At 36.8% G+C, this 18,584-nt stretch overlaps 3 protein-coding genes across 3 annotated transcripts; all 3 read left to right on the top strand.

Moving 5' to 3' along the window:
• Positions 1 to 844: 844 nt before the first annotated feature.
• LOC125204131 (glycine cleavage system H protein 2, mitochondrial-like) lies at positions 845 to 3,417 on the top strand. Its single transcript, XM_048102693.2, has 3 exons — positions 845 to 1,079; positions 1,603 to 1,862; positions 3,081 to 3,417. The coding sequence occupies exons 1-3, from the start codon at positions 1,004 to 1,006 to the stop codon at positions 3,207 to 3,209; spliced, it is 465 nt and encodes a 154-aa protein (XP_047958650.1). The 5' UTR covers positions 845 to 1,003; the 3' UTR covers positions 3,210 to 3,417.
• A 603-nt stretch (positions 3,418 to 4,020) lies between these two features.
• LOC125208143 (chaperonin 60 subunit alpha 2, chloroplastic) lies at positions 4,021 to 7,844 on the top strand. Its single transcript, XM_048107719.2, has 8 exons — positions 4,021 to 4,168; positions 4,257 to 4,434; positions 4,832 to 4,953; positions 5,041 to 5,248; positions 5,332 to 5,477; positions 5,753 to 6,059; positions 6,266 to 6,717; positions 6,914 to 7,844. Exons 1-8 carry the CDS (start codon positions 4,115 to 4,117, stop codon positions 7,199 to 7,201), a joined length of 1,755 nt encoding a protein of 584 aa, XP_047963676.2. The 5' UTR covers positions 4,021 to 4,114; the 3' UTR covers positions 7,202 to 7,844.
• Positions 7,845 to 9,591: 1,747 nt separating this feature from the next.
• LOC125207150 (protein NAP1-like) lies at positions 9,592 to 18,231 on the top strand. Its single transcript, XM_048106371.2, has 24 exons — positions 9,592 to 9,834; positions 10,191 to 10,642; positions 10,747 to 10,821; positions 11,034 to 11,114; positions 11,224 to 11,304; positions 11,405 to 11,487; positions 11,751 to 11,835; positions 11,998 to 12,123; positions 12,272 to 12,379; positions 12,542 to 12,586; positions 13,108 to 13,250; positions 13,601 to 13,733; positions 13,904 to 14,014; positions 14,175 to 14,253; positions 14,544 to 14,737; positions 14,863 to 15,008; positions 15,195 to 15,276; positions 15,396 to 15,506; positions 15,630 to 15,755; positions 15,844 to 15,983; positions 16,054 to 16,150; positions 16,254 to 17,245; positions 17,311 to 17,523; positions 17,601 to 18,231. Exons 2-24 carry the CDS (start codon positions 10,238 to 10,240, stop codon positions 18,088 to 18,090), a joined length of 4,146 nt encoding a protein of 1,381 aa, XP_047962328.2. The 5' UTR covers positions 9,592 to 9,834; positions 10,191 to 10,237; the 3' UTR covers positions 18,091 to 18,231.
• The last annotated feature ends 353 nt before the right edge of the window (positions 18,232 to 18,584 follow it).

Raw genomic sequence — 18,584 nt, 5'->3', positions numbered from 1 at the left:
GGGAAAAAAATCTCTTTTGACGATTCTAATGCGTAAACGAAATTCTGATTACAAAATTTTACATAAGTTAAAAATATTAGTAATTGGTAAATTTATCAAAAAGCAGAGATAAATTTAATGGATTTCTAAAATTGAGATAAAATATAATTCATAGTTGGCCATGCTTGAATTAAATTTGGATATTCATATACTTTCCGGCTTTGATTCTCTGGGCATGTTCGGTTTGTAAAATTATATCACATGATTTGTATATGTATTAGTGTCATTGGGTAATCTTAAATGGATAGTTATGATACTAGTAATAGTAACCCCACCAATTAAAATAATCTCACAACTTAATTTTAGATGAATAATATTCTCTCTTTAACTAAATTAATTTCACAACATATTCTTAGGGCATCGCTTGGTTGCTATGATTTATTATCATATAATTATTCTTCTAAGATTAAATTGTAAAATTCTATTTCATAAATAAAATATAATACACATTCAATCATGAGTTAGTATGAATTTTCAAATGAAACGATCTTTAGATAGATACATATAATAATGAGTTATAGCATCCGAATGACTCTTTAGTGATAAACATATTGTCGATATATTTGATGGAATTGTTATAAAATCTGATTTCACCATGGGGAGGTTATCTCCTTTAATCGAACACTAGAACATCCAATTATTATTGTAGGTGATTTAATTTACTTTCCAACGCACTTAAATTAGGTGAGGTTTAGCATAAAGTAGAACCAAAACAATAACTATCTGAAAATAATTAAATTAGAAAATGTAATTCCAATATCGGCGGGGATCGGTGGATAAATATCGTCTCTTTGTGATTAATATTTTTGATTAATAAACTCTAATAGAGCTCGATTTTACCCTACCAACCTATAATTCGTAGAGTGCAATTTTTCTGAAAAATCGTTATTAGACGGAATATTCCACCGAAAAACACACACACTAAGAGCTGCGAAGCGGTGATTTCAGGTGTTTGTGTTTGAAAATGGCGACGAGTTTGTGGGCAACTAAAGCTGCTTCGTACCTAAGGATCAATGTTCCCTGCAGAGGCTTTGCTACCGGTAAGAGTGTGTGTGTATTGATCCGTATTTTGATTTGGCTTTTTGACTCTATTAAATTCGTGTGCTCTATGTGTTTGGTTAATTGATGGAAACATCGTGATCTGTTGTGCTATGAAGGATCTGATCTTCCAATATGCGGTTTGGTGTTATATTGCTGTGAGATCGCTGCTGCTTTATTTAATTGCTGTTTATGTGTATGGTGAAACGTCTTGCTCTCTGGAATTTCTCCCGGATTCGAAACGATATGCATTTCTCTCTATATGCTAAATTACTTGATATTTGTAAATTAGTTTGAGGAGGTAGGACTAATTAGAGTTGCAGTGTGGCTGTATCGAAATGTGGAGAAATGTTTTTGATAGTTTTTCTTCTTCGTTAGGCACTCGTGTAGGTAGGGTGAGCATTGGGGATGGACCATACAGATTTCGTTTCAATTTATGCTGATTTTCCAGTTGTTTAGTGATATGTGTGATATTCCATGGCATGTATCTTATATATGTGAATTGTGATGTTTCATTTAATGCAGTTTTGAAGGATCTAAAGTATGCCGACTCTCATGAATGGGTGAGAGTGGAAGGTAAGTCGGCTACCGTAGGCATTACAGATCATGCTCAAGACCACCTAGGTGAAGTTGTCTACGTTGAACTACCCGAGGAGGGGAGTAAGGTAGAGCAAGGTGCAAGTTTCGGTGCTGTTGAAAGTGTCAAAGCTACCAGCGATGTGAACTCGCCTGTTTCAGGGAAAGTGGTGGAAGTTAACAAAAAGCTCAGTGATTCTCCTGGTTTGGTGAGCTTTTTTTAGATCAAATTCTTGTTTCTGGCTTAACTTGATTGTCACATTGTTAACACGGTTGCATATTAGTCATGGATTGCTCCCACTCCCCCAATTCTTGCGAAGGCACTATCCATTTGTTTCCAGGACAACTATTTAGGTTCTATGAAACACGATTTTACTAGATACGGAACTGAAGCTCTGTGGTTACAACTCTTCCTTCTATCCTATTGGAGCTTCATCTTATTTTCTTGGTAGTTCGATTATTACCATTTCCCAACTCCTTCCCTTTTGTGCCAAAGACTATTCAATGGCTGAATAAAATGAGAGCTGAAAAGAGAAGTAGCTCATGTAGCTAATAAGAAAATAATGAGATACCCTGAAGTGGAATTTGCAATTGATTCCTCTCAGTCCTAACTAGCCTTGTACTATTTTATTACCTTAGTGGTTAGAACTTCGGAGTAGCACCCAAACAAGTGGAAATTAGTCTTTCTACTTTCTCATGAGTCATGAAGAGGACCAACTATAATTGTAACCTACCTGCAGTGGCGGACGCAGAAATGCACGGGAGTAGGGGCTAAATTCTCAAATTTTACCTTAAAAATAAATTTGTAGGTAACTTAGATTATTAATAGGGGCTTTTATATGTGTATAGAATATGAATAAATTTTAGAACTTTATAGTAGAAAATAATTAAAAAAGTGAATTCATTAGGGGCTAAAGCCCCTCCCCCATTAAGTGTAGGTCCGCCAGTGCCTACCTGTATATTGCAATGAAGAGGACCAACAGTGATTGGAATCCAAAACTAGGGTTGCAGTTATCAGAGTTCATTTTGTGGATAATTATTAGGATATCATGCTAATTTTCCTTAGGTCCAAAATGATTAAGGAGATGATATGACAGTTATATGCTTCTTGTCAGCCTGTGTTGCCGCATTTTTTGTGCTGTTGCTGAATCATCCAAATATTCGTTTCTTTACCACACTATATTTCTGGAAGTGCTTCACCTTGATAATGGCGAAAACTAACATATCTTGCACTTGCTTCTGATATCCTACTCCTTTATCATGTCTCTATTTTGCTCTGATGGTAGTTTATATATCCGTTGCTTGAATTCTTGATGAACGGTGGCAAAGAATTATGCATATATGCAGCTCCCATCTGCTATATTGTCTCCGCCATCTATTCAGTCCTCTTACTTATGTAAACATCTTCACCTCTTATCTTCATTCAGGTCAATTCGAGCCCTTACGAAGATGGATGGATCATAAAGGTAGAGCTGGAGGATGACAGGGACCTCCCCTGTTTAATGGGCCCTGAACGCTATACCAAGTTCTGTGAAGAAGAAGATGCTAGCCACTGAGAAAAATAATTGCCACAATAATCACTTTCTTAGAAGGAATTTTGGATTTCTACATTTTATTGCTTCTTTTCAATTTTCTTGTTTGTTATGTATGCACATTATTTGTATAAGGGTGATAAATGGTTGCAATTATTACCCTTTTAGGTATGCATAATATTTCATGTGTTGTGCCGCCGCATTTATATTATGCTTGAATGCTTGAATTCCAGTGAGCAAGTTAGTTTTTGAGCACAATGTTAAATACAGATGTATATTTGGATATGAAACATGAGGGATTTAATCAATTGATTGAAATTATGTCAAGCGGATTATATTTTAAATTAAAAAAATAATTATGAGTTAAAACTAGTCATTTTTTCTTCTCAAAATCATCTTAAAATTTTAAATTTACGTAGCTCTCTCGATTTAATATATTTTTTCGTAAAAAATAAATCAAATTAAAGGTAATTTCATAAGGATTCTAACGAAATTTCAATTGCATATGTTTCGACGATGATCGGATAATAAAATTTTATAATTTTTATTTAAATTTTCGAATATATTGATAAACAGATTTATATAAATAGATACATCAAAGAATTTCAACATAATGCATGTACAATATTAATAAAACTGTATAAATATTTCGGGGTATTTGTATTGAGATTCTCATGTCATGTTATATTTGTAAAACCATGAAAATTTTTATAACATTTGACTATTTTACCATTTTGTTAGATATTTGATATTATATGCATTTTAACATAACTCTGAAACATGAATACTAGATTTATTTTCATCTAAAATTGTGACGTTCTAAAATTCTACAAATAATCACTCACGAATTTTTGCCTTATCAATAAAAATAGAAATTAGAAACCCCTCCAAAAACCCTACTGCTGTTTACCAGCATCAAATTCGAAACTATGTCGTTGCCATTTTCTTCCCCGATGTTCTTGCATTCTGGTGCTTCATTCTCCGTAAGTCATACGTATTTCGTCTTCGTTTGCTTTGGTAGGTTCAATTTATGCAGAATTTCAGCTCAAGCTACTTTCAATTTTTGTTTAGGGATTACGTGGAAGATCAAATCCAAATGGGTTGTGGCAGAGAAACAGCGTGAGGAAGACGATGTTAGTGGTGAAAGCAGGTCCGAAGAGAATTGAATTTGACAAAAAATGCAGAGATGCTTTACTTTCGGGGATTAATAAGCTTGCCGATGCTGTTTCTGTGACTTTGGGGCCGAAAGGTTTACGTCTTCTTCTTCGTTTTTTTTTTTTTTTTAATTTTTGAAATATCTAATTTGGATATTTTGTGCTGGTAAATGCCTTTTCCTAGCTGTCTGGAGCTGAATTTTTAAACTATTCGTTGTTAAAAATGTCGCCGTGAAGTTATGGAGATGCTTTCGCTCAGTAGCATGATTTCATGTGTTTGTATCTTCAGTAGGAGTATTTTCTAAATGCAAGTCCGCAATAATCGATCCTATAACTCTGTTTTTGTTGACTCATTTTATTTTTGTGAAATTATGGGTAATTTAATTGCCTTACAGCTTTTTATTACTCAGTGAATTCTCCCCATTTTATGGAGGGCTTACTGATAGATGGTCTATTGATTTACTTATTTGCATTGTGTGTTAAACAATGCAGGCCGTAACGTGGTCCTTTCAGAGTCTGAGAAACTCAAAGTGATAAATGATGGTGTAACTATTGCCCGGGCCATAGAGCTTCCCGACACAATTGAGAATGCTGGAGTGCTGCTAATCCAAGAGGTCAATCTCAATGTCCTTGCGAATGTCATGAGATAGAATATGTTACACCCGATCTTCTGGCCATCACATTCGTTGTGGGTTTTGCAGGTTGCAACCAAAACAAATGGGTCGGCGGGTGATGGTACGACAACTGCGATTTTGTTGGCCCGAGAAATGATTAGATATGGGTTATTGGCTATCACCAATGGGGCTAACCCTGTATCCTTAAAGAAAGGAATGGAGAGGACAGTGGATGAATTGGTTAAGGTATTGAGTGAGAAAAGTTATGCTGTAAGGGGCAGTGATGAAATTAAAGGTTTGATCTGTCTTCTTCCTCTATCCAACACATATGTCATTGACTCATTATGCATCTCTGAATTGTTTTTCCCTTTTCTATAGCCATAGCTTCATTGTCTGCTGGAAATGATGAATATATTGGAAACTTAATTGCTGAAGCTATTGAGAAAATTGGCCCTGATGGTGTAATATCAATTGAATCGTCTTCATCATCTGAAACTTCTGTGACAGTCGATGAAGGAATGAAGGTATTCTGCATAAACTGACTTGTCTATAACGCATTAATATCGAAGACATTGGGAGCCTGGAATTCCTTGCTTCCTCTTACTGCAGACGTAAACCGACCACTTACTTTACCATTATTTCTTCTTTTGGTCTTTTTTTTTTTATTTCTTCTTGAAAGAATCTGAATATGAGGTTTAGTGAATTGATATACAGTTGTTATCGTTGTACAAATAGCATTATTTTTTGCCTTAGTTTTCATTATTTCTTTAATTTTTGTTTAGGCAGTCTTTTCTTGCAGATAGATAAAGGATACATGTCGCCGCACTTTGTCACAAATAAGGATAAATCGATAGTGGAATTTGAGAATGCCAGAGTTCTGGTGACTGATCTAAAGATATCCAGCCTGAAGGAGATTGTTCCGTTACTGGAGAAGTCTACACAATTGAGTGTCCCTCTACTGATTTTTGCTGAAGACATATCTCGGCAAGTGCTGGAAACTCTAGTCTTGAACAAAATGCAAGGTGTGCTTAACGTTGCCGTTGTAAAATGTCCAGGTCTTGGAGAAGGAAAGAAGGCTATATTGCAGGATATTGCTCTTATGACTGGTATGTTTCAATGTTAATATTCTAGATGACAAATTTAAAGATCACAGCCAAAAGAAATTATGAAAATGAATGGAGCAAATTTCCATGCTTGCTTTGTACTTTCTCGAAACTTTTAAGATAAAAGTTAGTACTTACGTACAAGATGGAAACTTCAAATTCATGTGTTTCTCCTTGTAATGCAATTAATTATGTCTCTCTGAAATCAGGAGCTGACTTTATATCGGGAGATTTTGGGGTGGCTCTTGAAACAACAACTTCTGATCAGCTTGGTATTGCTCGAAAAGTAACAATTACTAGCAATTTTACCACTATAGTGGCGGATCCGTCCACTAAAGCTGAAATTAAGGCCAGAATAATGCAGATAAAAAAGGATCTTGCTGAAACTGATAGCAAATATCTAGCGGAAAAGCTAAGTGGGCGGATTGCAAAGCTTTGTGGTGGGGTGGCTGTTTTAAAGGTTGGGGCTCATACAGAAGTCGAACTTGAAGATCGAAAACTACGAATAGAAGATGCAAAAAATGCCACATTTGCGGCCATGGCTGAAGGAGTGGTTCCTGGTGGCGGAGCCACATACATACATCTCTCAAAGCAAATACCTGTTATCAAGGATGCCTTTGAAGACCCAGATGAGCAGATTGGTGCAGATATTGTTGGAAAGGTTCGTGACCTTCGTGATCATATAGTGCTTTCTTTCCAGTTTCCATACATCTTGTGAGTAACTTCAATTGGAGACGAGATTGCTATTTCAGTCCTTGGAGTCATACACTAATTTTGCTTTTGTAGTAAATGAGATTTGTATAACTTGCGTTAGTTTGTTTACAGTTCTAAACTTTGTTCTTTGGAATAAATTTCAGGCACTTCTTGCACCAGCAAAAGTAATTGCAGCAAATGCAGGGGTTGATGGAGATGTGGTTCTGGAAAAAATTAGAGCTTGTGATTCGAATTTCGGGTATAATGCAATGACTGGGAGATACGAAGATCTAATTGCTGCTGGTGTCATCGACCCTTGCCGGGTTTCAAAATGTGCGCTTCAAAATGCCGTCTCTGTTGCTGGTATGATCCTCACCACTCAAGCCATACTGGTCGAGAAAATCAAGAAGCCCAAGCCACTTGTTCCCCAGATTCCCGGTATATCCCCCTGAAGGAAGATCAAGGTCGTAAGAAATCACGGTACACTAGAAAATCGAAGATCAGCCAAACAGATTAGAGTATTCACGATTCTTTGAGACAAATGCCCTTCCTTTAGTGTCAACGAGAGGAGATCGTACAATGTTGGATGGTTGAAATATGAGCGTTCCAATTAGAAGCCTAACAAGGTCAGGTCAGCCACTGGTAAGAAATTAGCTCTTTTCCAGTTAAAGATGATACATGGAGTATAATAAATGGCTTGTCCTTGTTGAAAGTCTTGAAGATGCTTCTTTGAGTGCCACTGATGATGAAATGTTGATCTATTGGGCCACGTTGGCGATTCATAGCCAACGTGGCACTCGAGAAACCTGGGCAGTACCTAGGATTTGAATCTGTGAGACTCTAGGAATGCAACTTTTGTTTCATTAGATTATTAGTACTACCAAATTGCAATGAGACAAGAAGAAAGTGACTCTTCCCCACTTTCTAAGAATTTAAATATCATCATATGCTAACCAACTCCATACAAATTATGATGATGAAACTGTGGACTTTTCTGGGTCAGGTAGAACAACCATTTACATAACAACTTATATTTAGTACACTTTTGCAATTGCATTCTTTTCCTTGTTGAATAAAGTCATTACTTTCTGTCCATTTCTTACATATGTTACATCTGATCTACCAAATCAAGATTCCAATTGATCATCTTTGGACCATAATCATTCTCTTAGCCGTTTTTGTATGTCGTAGAATGTTAGCAATCTTCACATTATATAACCATTTTAAATTTGTAATTATTGTTCGCAATCTTCATCAAGTTGTCATTATTTCTTGCATCTTTTGTAAAGTTAAAAGTATATTTTTTTTTGCGTGTTGTAAACATATATAATACTTTTGATTAAGCCTAGTATGCTATCTAATATTTGCTGTGTGTGACAGTAAATATAATAATGATTCAGGCTTGATGTCAAAGTTAAGTATGTTGTCCACAATTTGGCTTAGGCACCTTATTCGGCACGCATGAAACCCCACTTTCTAATTTGAAATTATGATAATGTTATTGGCATCATTTTTACGTCATTGTTTTTTATTCATCCAAATATTTATCAATGGGTGACGTAATTTGGATCGAAATAAATTTAGTACTAAGCTATTTGAATATTCTGGAACATCATAATAGTGCTATTAATGCAGTATTGATTAGGTATAATCATTCAACGACTAAAAATTAATAGAATGAGAGCTACCTTTACGAGTGTGATCAACGACGTGATTATATATGATTGTTAAGGCTTCAGCTTCGCGATTCCTCTGATTTTCGTGGTTACTAAGTATAAAATTAAATGGCTATAAAATTATTAAATTTGGTTAAATCCAGGTGTGTTCTGTATATACGAAATATTAGAAATTCACAATTGTCTCATGATAATTTTTTTCTTGGTGAATGCAATGAGTTGACTTACAAGTGTAAAATTTTGATACATTACTCCCTATGAATGAATAGTAGTAGTGCAATTTATAGAGTCTATGAAATTTAAAAATAAAATAAAGTAAATTTGATCAGATGTGTAAATGAAATTTTTTGACTATTTTTTATTATTATTTAAAATTTGATAAAAGTAAGATAAATCAGAATTGATCTACAGTATTTTTTAATGATTTTATAGAGTACTTCCATTTATAAATAGAGTTACTACTATTTTCATAACTAAATTTTAGTATTGTTAAGTATTTTGCACACCTTTTATTCTTTTAGATACTCAAAATACTACAAATTCAATTATAAAAAAATAGGCAAAAATATAATTTAAATTCAATAGTATAACCTACGTCGTCTGAATTCATTGGGGTAATTACACTTTACTTACGAAATGTTTCACCAATGTTTCAATTGAGTACAAAATGTTTTAAGTTAACAAATATCATACAAAAAGTTTGATTAGTGTTGCAAATTAGTACATTCCGTCTAAAAATCACTAACATCGTCACTTTTTCTTATTTTTATCCTTTCGACTCTAAAATTAGCTACAAATATTAGCCGAAAGTTAAATGTGAATTCATTGTTTAATAAAATGCCCATATGGAATGCATAAGGTATTATTTAGAGAAATAATATCATGTTTTTTAGGGTACAATTTTGGAGAAAAAATAAGAATAAGTAATAGTGCTAGTGATTTTTAGATGAAATGTACTAGTAATTCGTAACATTAATTAAACTTTTTGCATGATATTTGTTAACTTAAAACATTTTGTACTCAATTGAAACATTGGTGAAACATTTTGTATGTAGATTGTAATTATCCCAGACTCATTAATCATTAAATTTTTTTTATTAATAATAAGAAAATAATAAAATAGAGAAAGAAGCACCAAAATTAAATAAAATTACAACAGAGAGCATCCTGTTTCTCTCTCATTGTCAACTTGTCTCTGTTTCTCTCTCATCGTATTGGAGCGTCTGTAAATTCAATACTCTACTAGTGGAGTGGTATATAGTTGGAGTAATTCTGCTACTACCGCCATTTATAGCGTAGAGAGTAATAGTTGAAGTAGCAGTAGCTAGATCTGAACTCCACGGAGCTGTTGTTACTCGCGCTCAATTTTTGTAGCGGAGCTCCACTTACTTCCTCATTTCAACTAAACGGTATTGTAATCGTCTCTCTCTGTATACCTAACTATACGCGCGGAGAGAGAATTTCGTAGTCACTTATTGTTCGTGTAGAATTACCAAATGCGTCTCTCAATTGCTTGCCGTGATCGGGAATTTTATGCGTTTTTATTGTTTGTTTCATGCGGAATTTGACATTGAGAATGGCGGATGTTTAATTGCTCCGAATTTCTAATTGAGCATAGGAATTTAGGAATTCGAGATATTTTTATGCTGAAGCTAGTTCTTATGCAATGTGAGGTTTAATGAGGGTTTATTTTGTTCTTCTTTGAGAAATTTGGCGAAGTTTGAATTTATATGATTTTGTAAATTATTTTATCTTATCTCAGCAGGAAGGAGAGTTGTTTCTGGTTGAGAATTCTGATTGAGAGTGATAGAGATGGCAAAGTCGAGGCCGAATTTCCCAGCTCAGGATGTTTTATCAGCTGGACAAGGATCAGTGAGGTCGAGAGAATGGGAGGGTCCAACTAGGTGGACTGAGTACTTGGGTCCTGACGTAGCAGCCAGGAGTAATGGCGGAGCTGAAGGAGCGACTAGTCAAAGCGCGAGCAGTTCATCGCAGAAGGGTCTGAACATGCAATGGGTTTACCAGCTCACTCATGTAGCTGAAGGGCTGATGGCGAAAATGTATAGACTTAATCAGATTTTGGATTATCCTGATTTGGTCAATCATGCCTACTCTGATGCGTTTTGGAAAGCTGGTCTGTTCCCTAACCAACCGAAGATTTGTATTTTGCTAGAGAAGAAGTTTCCTGAACATCACAGCAAGCTGCAGCTGGAGCGGGTAGCACTTTAATATCCTTTTAGTTTGTCTGGAAAACATTTTATGCAATTTTCTGTCATTTGAATTGGCTTTAAAGTGTCAGTGTTGCATGGAATTCTGCGTAGGTTGATAAGCTTGCTTTGGATGCTATGAATGATAGTGCTGAGGTTCATTTACAGAGTATGGAGCCATGGGTTCAGGTAATACATTGCTATTGTTGCCTTTTATTTCTTAGTCACTGGTTAAGATTCAAGCAGTTGTTCTCGTTCCTGTTGGGGCCGTGGGACTCATTCATAAAAAAGCATTTAATGTTAATACAAGGGACTTCAGAAGTATTTTTTCGTGTTAGCTTATCTAATATCAACTTACTGCACATTACTTATTTCATGGTTATTTCCATTTTCTGGACCAGCTACTTCTTGACCTGATGGCATTCCGAGAACAATCTTTGCGGCTTATTCTGGACCTAAGCAGTACTGTGATTACGTTGCTGGTATGGAATGGAAACAGTATTAGTTTCTTAGTTCTCCAAAAATTATTATTGTTGACACTGTATTATTACCAATAAATATTTTTTAATTGTTTGCCCACTTTCCTTGCAGCCACACCAAAACTCTCTCATACTACATGCTTTTATGGATCTCTTTTGCTCGTTTGTTCGTGTTAATCTATTTTCTGAGAAGGCAAGTCTGTGGGAAGGCATAGTGATCAGTTTCCTTTCATATTTTCAGCTGAAAATTAAGTTGATTTTATCTCTTACATGAAAAATGATTTTCACTACAGATACCAAGGAAAATGATGCTGCAAACATACAATCTTTTGTACTCCATGGCTCGGAATGATCGTGATTGTGACTTTTACCATAGGTGAGATAACTTCTGATCTAATATACGATTTTTTGGGGTGGGCTTCCTGACATGATTTATGTGTTTTACCACCTCTAGATTTTTGATAACATATTCTTTATGAAGAAATATGCTATTGTAGATGATGTATGATTAATCCTACTACATAAACTTCAGCTTCTTATAAAAGGTCTTACAAACTGTCAACCTGTTTTCTTTCTTAAAAGCCAGATTTTGCATATTATAACTCTGCTAATCTTCTTTTCCTTTTTTTTCACTTCCAGATTAATTCAATTTGTTGATTCTTATGATCCACCATTTAAGGGGTTACATGAAGATCTTAATTTTGTCAGTCCTAGGATTGGAGAGGTTATATTCTCTTTCTCAGCTACATTTCTTCCTTTGAAGATTAAATTTCACCCTTAGATCCTTTCTTAGCTCTTCAAGGAATGTTTATTAATTATCTTCATGGCACTTTCAGTAATAAAGAGTTTGATTGTGCTGTTTTTGATTCCGTAATTCTTATATCAGGTTTTGGAGGCTGTGGGCCCAATTATCTTTTTATCTACAGATACACGGAAGCTGCGGAATGAGGGTTTTCTAAGCCCATTTCATCCTAGATACCCTGACATACTTACGAACTCTGCACATCCTATGGTAACAAACCATCTTTTTTAAGCTGATCCATTATTGCATGTTCCAAAAGGTTGCAGAATGACTTAACATGGAATCAACGAATCATTTCTACAAAGAAAGCTATTAAATAAACACAACTGATTCTTTAGGTCTTTTACAATAAACGCAGAGAGCTCAGGACCTTGCAAATGTTACTTCATATCGTGAGTGGGTGCTCTTTGGATATTTGGTTTGTCCAGATGAGCTTCTTAGAGTGACCAGCATTGACATTGCTTTGGTACACTATGTTTCCACCCCCCCTTTCTTAGCTTTAAAATGTTACTATTATGTTCTCCATTATATTTTGGTTGCAAGGTATAATTACCATACTTTGATTTACTGTATACAGTCCTCTATTTATAGCTAAAGTCCTTCATGTTGTTTCTAATTATCATATCAGGTTGTGCTGAAGGAAAACTTAGTTCTTACACTATTCAGGGATGAAGTAAGTCTTATCTTTCTTACATTTAGCATTGCTAGTCCTTCAAACCTCTTTCCATTAGACATTCCTAATGAACTAAATGTTCTATAATTTCTATATCCCTTGCTGCGAACCTGCTTATGCCTGACACTTAAAGGTGTGCCTTACGGTGGCTAGTTCTATCCTGTGTTGGTAACGAGACTTTTTTGGTAAAAGTAATTATAAAATTGGGTTTGAGATGCTAATTATAATAAAAATTTAAGCAATGCAAGTATTGCATGCCAACAATAATTTGCTGGTAATGTGGTGAAGAGGATTTTACAACTGGATTTCTCTGCACCTCCCATGACCAGCTACATAAAAAAATACCAATCTTCCCCTTTAATAAATGGTAAAGTTTTTTGTTCTTCACTATTCATGGCGGGACTGGGATATTTTGAATCTTGTCATCTATTTTAAATCTTATACTTGGCAATCGTGACTGCTTTCTTTCTTTAGGATTAGTAAGAACAGCTTCCCTAACCATTTTGTTTTGTTTGTGGCAGTATATATTATTGCATGAGGACTATCAGTTATATGTTTTACCACGAATTTTGGAATCGAAAAGGATGGCAAAGTCCGGACGAACAAAGCAAAAAGAAGCAGATCTAGAATATAGTGTTGCAAAGCAGGTAGAGAAAATGATCAGGTATTACATGCAGACTTTCTTATTTAACTCGTTGGATCTACCTATTTGGGAAGAAGCAAAATGTGATTCTTTGCATATAAAGATTATAAAAAATGCCAAAATTGCATCTCCAGGATCCAGTCTATATCCCATATTGCTGGAAAATCTGCATATAACACGCATAAATATGTGCTGGCAAATGGCAACTACTTGTATTTAAAAACTTCTACACGTAGCTTCAATACATTTTCAGCATGGACAATTTTCTTGTTTGGACACAAGTTCAGCTCAATTTTATTGTTTGGATCTTTTATACATTGTGACTTATAGCTCTTCAAATTACCTTTTGATGTGGTTTTTGACTGTGCCAGTGAGGTACATGAGCAAGCCCTTTACTCCTGTGATTCCATACACCATGAAAGGAGAATAATGTTGAAGCAGGAAATTGGAAGGATGGTCCTGTTTTTCACTGACCAACCCAGTTTATTGGCTCCTAATATCCAGGTGCCCATTTTTATGGCAATATGAATTTTCTTTTTCCCCATTCTTCCTATGTATCTTGTTTGAGGGAGTAAGGATCAGAAAAAGAAAGGAGCAATTAATTCATTTACATTACGTTAGAGGGCAGTGGATTGATGGTATATATTAAGCTCTATCTGCTGCTGGTTGTGCAGATGGTTTTTTCTGCCTTAGCTTTTGCACAGAGTGAGGTTCTATGGTACTTTCAGCATGTCGGAGTAGCATCTTCTAAATCCAAAACAGCTCGAGTTGTGTCAGTAGAAAATGTAAGAGAAGTATCTTTGAATTGTAGTATTTTTTATCATTGGATAGTTCTTTATTTGATCTGTTTTTTGTATTGAAATATAATAACTTTATCTTTCTCGTTTTATGGTAATTGCTCTGCACCTAAACGCTTCAACTTTGTCACCTGCTTTACAATTGCAGGATCCAAATGACCCAACCATTGGTTTCTTATTGGATGGGATGGACCAGCTTTGCTGTCTGGTCCGCAAATATATTGCAGGTTAGGTTCCTTGCCAGGGAAGTCTTTGTCCGTGTCTGCTGTTACCTACCCCATTGAATATTTATACATGAAATTTTTAGAGTGTATGGATTCTGATGGGCCTGATTATACCTTCAACTTAGCCTTAGATTGTAGGCTTGTAACTTTCCCAAGCCCTCCTGAGACCTAAAACATGTATCGCAGGAATAGTTTGTCAATGCTAACAATGGTTGCTGGAAAACAAATGGCATAATCTGAATATCTTTTTTATTTGAGTTATTACTGAAACCTAGAACTTTATTTTCTCTCAGCCATTAGAGGCTATGCCTTATCATACCTATCATCCTGTGCTGGTAGAATCCGTTTCCTGCTTGGCACTCCTGGAATGGTGGCAATTGACCTGGATGCTACTCTAAAGGGACTTTTCCAAAGGATTGTTCTGCATCTAGAGAACATACCAAAACCCCAGGGAGAAAATATTTCCGCAATCTCATGTGATTTATCGGTAAGCTGTTTAGTCTGTGTTGCACAGTGTATCAACCTACATTTTTCTCGAGTTCAGTTCTAGGATACTGTTACTTCACCACTTCTCCTACATCATCTAGTTACTGGTTGTTTTCTGACATTCAGGACTTGCGCAAAGATTGGTTAACCGTTTTGATGATTGTCACTTCTGCGCGTTCATCAATCAACATTAGACATTTAGAGAAAGCTACTGTATCCACCGGCAAAGAAGGGTTACTGTCAGAAGGCAATGCCGCATACAATTGGTCCAGGTTCTCAATTTAGCCAAACTTCTCCTGAAAGATTATTGTACACGCAGTTTGATCTCTTTATAATTTAAACAATTTTTTCGTAGTTGTGCTGGCAACTTCTTAGTTTGATTCTGCAGTTTCTTCATACATAAGTATAGAATTTCAAGGTTGTGCATTAAAAAATTGACACATTTTGCACGTATGCAGATGTGTGGATGAGCTAGAAGCTCAATTATCAAAATTTGGGGGTCTGAAAAAACTCTACTTCAACCATCAGCATCTTACAACTGTAAGTTGCAGTGTACAGAATTTATATAGTACAAGAGACTGAGCTAGACTCTGTCACATAACCGATGTGAGATGGAATACATATAGTATAATACTGACATGGCTCAACTGGTACTGTAGGTTTTCCGCAACACCATGTTTGGGCCTGAGGGCCGTCCCCAGCATTGCTGTGCTTGGCTCGGTGTTGCTAGCAGTTTTCCAGAATGTGCCTCTCCAATTGTTCCAGAGGAGGTATCTTCAAAACTCAACGCCTCACATTACTTCAAGTCGAAGTCATCAAGTGTTGTTATTTTCTTACAGTTTTCTTAGTGCAAGAACACCCTTCAGAATCCATAACTTCTCTTTTAAATATAGGTGACTAAAATAGGCCGCGACGCAGTTCTATATGTTGAGTCCCTAATTGAATCTATAATGGGAGGATTGGAAGGTTTGATAAATATTCTTGACTCGGATGGAGGATTTGGTTCCCTGGAGATGCAGGTTGCTACTTCTTCTCTGTTTGCTTCTGAGTTATGAACCATTATTTTAGCACATTGTTCTTCTTGTATTAATTCTGTATAAGTTTCAGCTTCTCCCAGACCAAGCAGCGAATCTCATGAACTTGACATCCAGAGTATCTATTCCTTCAGTGAAGTCCCCAAAAGCTTCGTATGGTTTTCATTTGCCTGGCTATGAGAGCTATCCAGAAAATAATAGCTCCATCAAAATGTGAGTCTCCTATGATTTCTTCTTGTTAACCTTCTAGTTGGCGAATTTCAAATTTCTGTTTTGGTGACAGGTTAGAAGCTGCAATGCAGAGGTTGACAAATCTATGTTCTGTCCTGAATGACATGGAGCCTATATGTGTATTAAACCATGTTTTTGTTCTGAGAGAGGTAAGTGCCCCGTTTCGGTTGTATAAGTTGCTCATTGGTTATAATTTTTAGATTATTATACCCGACTCCCTTCATTCTCAATTCGTTTCTCTTTGTGATGCAGTATATGAGAGAATGCATCCTAGGGAATTTCAAAAGGAGATTGCTCACGGTCCTTAAAACTGATTCTGATCTTCAGAGACCTTCCGTCTTGGAGTCACTAATCCGTAGACACACTTCCATAGTTCATCTCGCAGAGCAACACGTAAGCATGGACCTCACCAATGGCATTCGTGAAATTCTCCTGGCAGAGACCTACTCGGGTCCTGTTTCTTCTCTACAGTTGTTTGAAAAATCTGCTGAACAACAAACAGGCTCAGCTACTGAAGCTGTATGCAATTGGTACATCGAAAACATTGTTAAGGATGTGGCTGGTGCGGGAATCCTCTTTGCACCTCTTCATCGATGCTTCAAGAGCACACGGCCAGTTGGTGGATACTTTGCCGAGTCAGTAACTGACCTCATGGAACTGAAAGCCTTTGTTCGAACTTTTGGGAGCTACGGAGTTGACCGTTTAGATCGGATGCTAAAAGAGCACACAGCAGCTCTCCTGAACTGCATTGACACAACATTGCGTGCAAATCGTGAGAATCTGGAGGCAGTTGCAGGGAGTATGCACTCTGGTGATAGGATGGAAACTGAAGCAAATATCAAGCAGATAGTCGATATGGATACGATGGTTAGGTTCTGTATTCAGGCGGGGCAAGCCATTGCTTTTGATTCCCTTTTAGCTGAAGCTTCAGGCATTGTGCTAAAAGAAGGCGCTCCTCTGATTCATTCACTGCTAACGGGCGTTGCAAAACACTTACCTGATGAGATACCGGAAACCAAAGAGATCAGGAGAATGAGAAGAGTGGCAAACTCTGTAAATGTGTTTGGTGATCACGACTTCGCATGGATTAGATTGATTCTGGAAGAGGTTGGGGGTGCCACTGATGGCTCATGGAGCTTGCTACCCTATCTCTTTGCAACTTTTATGACATCTAACATCTGGTATACAACTGCTTTCAACGTCGAAACTGGAGGCTTCAGCAACAACGTTCATTGTTTAGCCAGGTATGCAATAATCAATCACATATGAATGATCTTGGAATCTTGGGACTAAAAAACCTTTTTATCAGGTGCATATGTGCAGTAATCGCGGGAAGTGAACTCGTAAGACTTGAACGAGATTATCGACAGAAGCACTCTCTTTCTAATGGCCACATTAGTGAACCCTTGGACCCTGAGGCACCAAACTACTCTTCCATAGATGCAAGCATAAAATCCACAATGCAGCTTTTCATCAAGTTCGCAGCAGGAATAATTCTGGATTCTTGGAGTGAAAGCAATAGGTAATTTGAAAATGTCATAGTTTGAGAGAGAGAGAGAGCTCTACACATGCTTATGTCGATTATACTGGTTTCTGCAGGTCTCACCTCGTGGCGAAGCTGATCTTTCTCGACCAAATCTGCGAAATCTCGCCACACATTCCACGGAGCACGCTGGAGTCTCACGTGCCTTACACCATTCTCCGCTCCATCTACAGCCAATACTACTCGAATTCTGCCACTCCCTTCGCACCAATAAGTGGTTCGCCAAGGCATTCTCCGGCCATGTCCCTGGCCCACGCCTCCCCTTCGCTGAGGCAACCGCGTGGTGATTCAACTCCACAATCCAACACTCACGACCCGGGCTATCCCAAACCATCGTCCACCCACGGCCAAGATCAGTACGAGATGGACAATTTCAGCATGAGAAGCATTGACAGCAGAAATCGAAATGTCAGGCGATCCGGGCCCTTGGACTACAACCTAAGCCGCAAATCAAAATTCGCCGAAGGGTCCACGTCAACTAGCACTGGTCCTAGTCCCTTGCCAAGATTCGTTGTGTCAAGATCTGGTCCTTTATCATATAAATGAAGATATATGACTCGTAAAGCAATTTTGTATATTTGGTTCAACTCAGATTATCATTATTATTTTTATTCCTAATTCAACTTGATTTATTCTGTAATAACATGGTTTATCTTATTCGGCCAATGTAAAAATAACTACTATTCAGATTGAGAGAACTAATAGTAGTCTGTTTTCTACTACAAATAACGTAGCTGAACATAAAAAATAAAGATTTTAATTACTTTTGAACTTAATTCTCTCACTTACCATTCATCGTACTAACACCACTAGCGGCAGCGGAGCTCACACTCGGGGCGGCTCTGCCTCCGCCTCCGCCTCTACCTCCACTGTCGTGGCTACGTCTTCATTTAGCAAATGTTGTAGACTATCAAGATTGTTGAGAAGCCTCTATAGACGTAACACACCCGCACAACTCGCTCTCAAAGATTGTGGCTGCTTAATTTGGTACTCCACTATAGTTAGATGGAATTTCCCTTTTTGTTTTATTTTATGGGATA

The sequence above is a fragment of the Salvia hispanica genome, chromosome 6 (assembly GCF_029641045.1).
Source record: "Salvia hispanica isolate PSC_SH4W2 chromosome 6, Shi_PSC_v1, whole genome shotgun sequence".
Taxonomy (NCBI): domain Eukaryota; kingdom Viridiplantae; phylum Streptophyta; class Magnoliopsida; order Lamiales; family Lamiaceae; genus Salvia; species Salvia hispanica.
The sequence above is the reverse complement of the archived record's forward strand: the minus strand, read 5'-3'. Positions and strand labels throughout refer to the sequence as shown.

Excerpts from the sequence above, each read along its gene's own strand:
- LOC125204131 (XM_048102693.2), top strand. The coding sequence starts at position 1,004 with ATGGCGACGAGTTTGTGGGCAACTAAAGCTGCTTCGTACCTAAGGATC. Across the intron at positions 1,080-1,602 it reads CTGCAGAGGCTTTGCTACCG|TTTTGAAGGATCTAAAGTAT; the intron begins GTAAGAGTGTGT and ends CATTTAATGCAG. Across the intron at positions 1,863-3,080 it reads TCAGTGATTCTCCTGGTTTG|GTCAATTCGAGCCCTTACGA; the intron begins GTGAGCTTTTTT and ends ATCTTCATTCAG.
- LOC125208143 (XM_048107719.2), top strand. The coding sequence starts at position 4,115 with ATGTCGTTGCCATTTTCTTCCCCGATGTTCTTGCATTCTGGTGCTTCA. Across the intron at positions 4,435-4,831 it reads TGTGACTTTGGGGCCGAAAG|GCCGTAACGTGGTCCTTTCA; the intron begins GTTTACGTCTTC and ends TAAACAATGCAG. Across the intron at positions 6,718-6,913 it reads GTGCAGATATTGTTGGAAAG|GCACTTCTTGCACCAGCAAA; the intron begins GTTCGTGACCTT and ends AATAAATTTCAG.
- LOC125207150 (XM_048106371.2), top strand. The coding sequence starts at position 10,238 with ATGGCAAAGTCGAGGCCGAATTTCCCAGCTCAGGATGTTTTATCAGCT. Across the intron at positions 13,734-13,903 it reads TATTGGCTCCTAATATCCAG|ATGGTTTTTTCTGCCTTAGC; the intron begins GTGCCCATTTTT and ends CTGGTTGTGCAG. Across the intron at positions 15,507-15,629 it reads CTCCAATTGTTCCAGAGGAG|GTGACTAAAATAGGCCGCGA; the intron begins GTATCTTCAAAA and ends TTTTAAATATAG.